Genomic DNA, 6,024 nt, shown 5'->3' with positions numbered 1-6,024 from the left:
TATTCCTGGAATAAACACTACTCTTCGAATCATATATAATGATTCATTTTCTTTACTTATTCTCTTAAATACCGTCTTTGAACTTGTTTAACAAATACAAATAATATATGCTCTCCATAGATAGATATATAATCACTTTATATAATATATATATCAATATGTAACATCAAATATATTATTTTTATTCATTTGAAAAAGTATAACAAAACATAATAATAAAGAATCCCTATCTTGATTTTTTTTTTTTTTTGTATGATTTATATTCTTTAAAACATAATTTAACATATTTACAACATTCAATAAGTATTCCAATTGAAAGAATTACATTCATAATAACAAATACAAAATAAATCAACCCGGGTACCAATAACGACAAAACAAGCAGCGTCAACACCACCCCCCTCACCATTAATTTTTTGGTCAATTTTGTTAACTCTCGCTTAGTTTTTGATTCATCTTCGATTTTTGGATCGACCTCATAATGCTCATTCCCCACGATATTTCTTTCATTTTTCAATTGTTTAAAGTCTTCTTCTTCTTCTTCTTCTTCTGATACAGGATTATTTTGTATCGGTTCTATTGCTAATTTATTATTCCTTATATTATCAAGCTCTTTTTTTGTTTCTTCTATTTCTTTTTGAAGTTCATCAATTAACTTTTTAGTTTTTTTATCTAAACTATTTAAATCGGGTAATGTATTATTTTCTTTATGCTTCTTTACATGTGAATCTATAATATTTTGAAGATATTTTATTTCTTCGTCATCATCATTGTCGTCATTAAATTGATTTGCAAGACTCAAAGTTGATTGATAAAATTCATTTAAGTCGAATTGATTGTCTGCATCTGCTAATATCCTATTATTTCTAAAATTTGTTATATTCCTTTCATGATATATGTTTCTCTCATTTACAAGGTATAATTCCTGCAAAGAAATGAACTATTTATTAACATGTGTGTAATTAATTTTAATTAACTTAAATGTTTTACCAATACATCAAACAATAATATAAGGTTAATGCAAAACAATAAATACGAAAACTATAATGAAATATTATTAATAATATAAGAAGATAGTGTGTAACTTACATTTTTGACATATTCAAAAAAACAAATAAAAATTGAAAAAAGAACAAATTTTAAAATACTGACTCTCATTTTTAGCTTTATTTATTAAATAAATGAATATATCTATAAAAAACATGGAATATATTTCATTTATTAACTTTTTCCACTTTCTATAAAATTTATAATTGTTATAATCAATTTCGTTATATTCATTAAAACCATTCATTGATATAAATATTAACCTTTCTATAAAAGATACACAATTTTTAATATAATTTATAATGCATTAGTACATTTAGTGATACGGCTCTAATATATTGTGAACCTTTATATGACAAACTAATAAATATCAATTCAAATAATAAAATATCACATACATATATATTTTATATATTAATACACACAAATGCTTTCTTATTTGTTATACTCCAATTTTTAATTTTATTTAATAATATTCTCCATTTTACTTACCACTTTTTTGTAAAAATATTTTTTTCATAGATTCCTATATAATCATTCTGTTTATAAATATATCTCATAATATACATCATCAAATAACAAAAATAATACACATGGAACCAGTTTATTTTTATCCCAAATCGAAAAATGAAATATACTTAATCATATTTATTTAACAGATTCTAAGACACCTTTCCCATTTAAACAATATTGTGACTTTTATAATCAAAGACAAACAAATATTATAATTCCATCATATAGAAAAATTATTTTTTATTATGAAATATGAAACAAACTCTTGACATGTACCATATATATATTATAGACAAATTTACTATTTATATTCTTTAAATTTGACTTCAAATATAACTTAATTAAAATTATCACTTTGGATAATTTAGTTTTCTTTTATAAACAAAAAAAATCAAAAAAAAAAATAAATTAATAAATGGTACAGGGTCGGCCTCCATAACTTTCCGTATATTTAATAGTGATTTTTCCCCCGTGAATGGGGTTTATAACAGATGTTTTCATTTTTTTCACATCAACTGATTTTATAATTATTGCATCACTATTTCTCTCCATTTTCAGCTCGGTTAAAAATGAATACACACTTTCATTACAAAACCCCGTTATAGTTGAAGGGAAATCCTTCATATCAAATGATGCCATTTATTTTCTTTCACCGTTTAATCAAATACGAAAAAAGCACAAAATTTTAATATAATTCCAAAATCCCTTAAAATAAAACCAGATGAAACACAATCATTTCCGTTTACAACATTATTAAACACCATACATATGATTCGATATCCAACATCAAAACAACAATTTAAATCAAAAAAACATAAATCCCTATTCCGAATTCGCCGAAAACATTTTAATTACAAACCATACTCATAATATGATAAATATCAATATATCCCAAAGAAATTCAATTATTAAAAGAAAAATAATTTTATACTGATTTAAAATATGTAACCAGTCTATACAAATAAACATTTTAAAGAAGTTTATTATGACGAGTTTTAAAAAATTCATCCAAAAAATCCATTGTATCAATTTTCTCCCCAAATAAATCCACAAGGTGTTAATTATCACCAGTTTAATCAATTAGGTGATAATATACAAACACCATCTGGATATTCATTTAATTTTAAATATAATGCATCATTGCAAAAAGTTAAAAAGTATATCCATCATTTCTTTATTTTCACCATTATATGAACATCACTTCTTTATTTTTATCATTATATGAACATCACTTCCTTATTTTCACCATTATATGAACATCACTTCTTTATTTTCACCATTATACGAACATCATTTCTTTATTTTACCCCTTTACAAACCCAAATTTCCATTCACCATAACAATATTTATGTACATTTATATAAACTTTATTCAAAATCTAAGAAATTAATCATAAACAACGAAGATGTGTGCAATTTTCCAACATTATTCATTTCTTCCACTATTTAATGATACAATAACATAGTTACTTTCCTATTTCATTTTAATGATCCTAATTTTTTGCTTGTTTACTTCCCCATTATTAATTAATATCCTTATTCAAATAAGATAACACTATATTTGGAAGAATACATTTCAATTCCAATTTCTTTCGTAATTTTGTTTAATTTTGTTTTAATTTATTGACCACTATTATAATAATAATCAAACTTCAATAACCATTACATACATTTTTATAATATTATTTTACACACTTACCACCATTTGAAATCAAAAATAGAAAAGTATATATCTACAAAATGATCAAAATTTAATTATTGACTTTATATTTTTCTCATTTCACAAACATATTATCACACCTATAACATTTAAACACTATATCACCTTTATTTTTACATATCTCAATCAGAGTAAAAAATACAACAAATAATTTAAATACAAAATCCCATCATATACCAAATATATTGATTAATTCCCTCCTTTTTTAATCAAAATATACAGAAATTTGAATTATAATTATATTATAATTTTCTTTATAGATATTACACCACTATATTTATAATAATGAACAAAATATATCTGACTTATTTAAAATTTATATACCTTTTAAATTGGGACCCATAAATCTGCAACATTAAACCGGGACCCTGGACATTTTTTAATTACCAAAAAAATTAAATATTCCTATCTTAATATTATTTATTGGATTTGATTTTGTATTTTATTGTTATAATAAACTCTTATAATTACATTAATTCGCTTTATACATTTATTATATTATACCTTTTTTACTTATGCGAAAATGATTTAACAAAAGCATTATATTGTTGCCTTTTTATTGCCAATAAATGTATTAACCCCAGGATCCAATAATTATGTTGAAGCAAGCCCAGAAATTATAAACAAAATAAAAAAATGCTAAGTCGTTTATTAAAAATAACAAAGCTGCAGTTATATCTACTTTATTTCAACATTAGCACTAACATTTGGTGTAATCCGTTATCAAAAGAATGAAATTACTAAAAAATAATATCCAACAGTGAAACAAAACACTCAACTGTTCCACCGAACACACAATATCATATAATAAAAGTACATCATCAACAATAAAAAGTGATACCAAACCATCACCATATAATTATACCGAAACATAGTACCCACCAATATCACATTGTAGTTACTGATTCATATTATATATTTTCATGATATATTATGAGAATAAACCAAAAATTCAAGTATATCACACACTCTGTAAAAATTAATTGATATAATTGATATAGTTAAACAAATGTCAATAATTCGAGACATTTAAGTATCTTTATGTTATAAATCTCCCTTTTTTGTAACATTTTATTTTAATTTGTATATCCCATATATATTGTAATCATATATTGGATTTATTAAAATGTGTCAATATTTTATATTGCAATTCAAAACTTATATATATCCGCATCCTTCCTTTATAATGATTTAATTCCGATACACCATTGAAAAACCTTTTTGTTTTCCGATATTCCCCCATTTGTTACCATAAAAAACATATTCCTCATGTAATACTTATATGTCCTGTTACTTGTGTCATTTATAATAAAAATAACCCCTGATTTATTCATTATTCCCAGTAGCATCACGACTTATTGTTTATTCCCAATGGTATCACGACTGATTGTTTATTCCAAATAGTATCATGACATATTTTTATTTGTAAGTGATGTTTGATCTTAATACCATTATTGTAATGGAATTAATGAAGTGATCAGAATGATTCAATACAAATGTTACATTATATGTAATCATTTTTTATATTGTTATTTAAAACATATAATACCAATGTATTTTATGCATATATATACACATTATAATAAACCAACTAAAACATTTTTGCTTTAAAAAAAAATTATATACATTCATAGAAAAAATAAAATATAACATAAATGTAGAATGAAAATAAGCAATTTCTTTAAATAAAAATATTCATAAAATGAACATATTATGATATATATAATTCAATATAACCATGAGCCCTGATCCCTGATCCCTGATCCCTAAACCTTTATTCCAATCTGAAATTGATTCTGAAGATGATATTAAAAGTGGAAAATTAAAAAAAATCTTTGTTAACTCAAGTGGATACATTGTTGAAAAAATAAACAAATATGTTTATATCGACTATGTAACCGGTATACATATTTTAATAACTTAAAATTTTATTCCACATTTTGTTTTGTTATTTCTTTATCCTATTTTACATTTATATAAATGTAAATATTTCCAATATATGCTATTCATCCACACAAAACTATAATATTTTCTTTTATATATTTATACATTATTGTTTTTTGTTCACAGATTACTATTAATACCCCTATTATTGGAAATTTATTAACTGAAATAATTCACTCACCACAAATACAAAATATTATGAGATTATGCATCATATTTTCCATGGAATAAATGTACATTTATCATAATGTTTTTTATCATCTTAATGTTGTAATACATTATTAATAAAATAAATATCCTTTCATATATCCTGTCTATTTAAATTATTGCCATAACCACATTTTTTAATATACTTTGTTTCTGTACTATTTCTCTTATTTTCATTATTTTTATACAACACCCCATCGTTATTATCAACCTTATAAATTATTAACTATATCAATCAAAATCCTCTAACTCATCTATTAATGATTTATTTTATCTTTCTTTTTTTTCTCTTAAATTTTATCTTTGGAACTCTTTCGAATTCCAAATGATGAATACTAATATATTTTTAGAGTTATAAAAAAGGAAGTTATAATTGAAATCAAATAAATCAGTCATACAACACTGTTTTATATAGATTAATAAAATACATATATTTATATTATAATATTACAAAAAATACATTTTTTAATTGTCTATATAAGCCAAATTACTTATATTAATATGCAGTTTAATTATTATTTTTAATACTTATATTGAATTTTAAAGTCAGATTCAAAGAATCTGAACCCAAAACAAAAACTATAATTATATTTA

At 22.6% G+C, this 6,024-nt stretch overlaps 1 protein-coding gene across 1 annotated transcript; it reads right to left on the bottom strand.

Annotated features, from left to right (window-relative positions):
- Positions 1-226: 226 nt before the first annotated feature.
- PY17X_0951601 (fam-b protein) lies at positions 227-1,158 on the bottom strand (the record flags this gene model as incomplete). The annotated part of the gene is made up of 2 exons (XM_034637540.1): positions 227-925; positions 1,090-1,158. 2 exons carry the CDS (start codon positions 1,156-1,158, stop codon positions 227-229), a joined length of 768 nt encoding a protein of 255 aa, XP_034493492.1.
- Between the last annotated feature and the right edge of the window lie 4,866 nt (positions 1,159-6,024).

Source organism: Plasmodium yoelii (assembly GCF_900002385.2).
Source record: "Plasmodium yoelii strain 17X genome assembly, chromosome: 9".
Classification (NCBI taxonomy): Eukaryota; Apicomplexa; class Aconoidasida; order Haemosporida; family Plasmodiidae; genus Plasmodium; species Plasmodium yoelii.
This window is presented reverse-complemented; position numbering and strand designations above follow the sequence as displayed.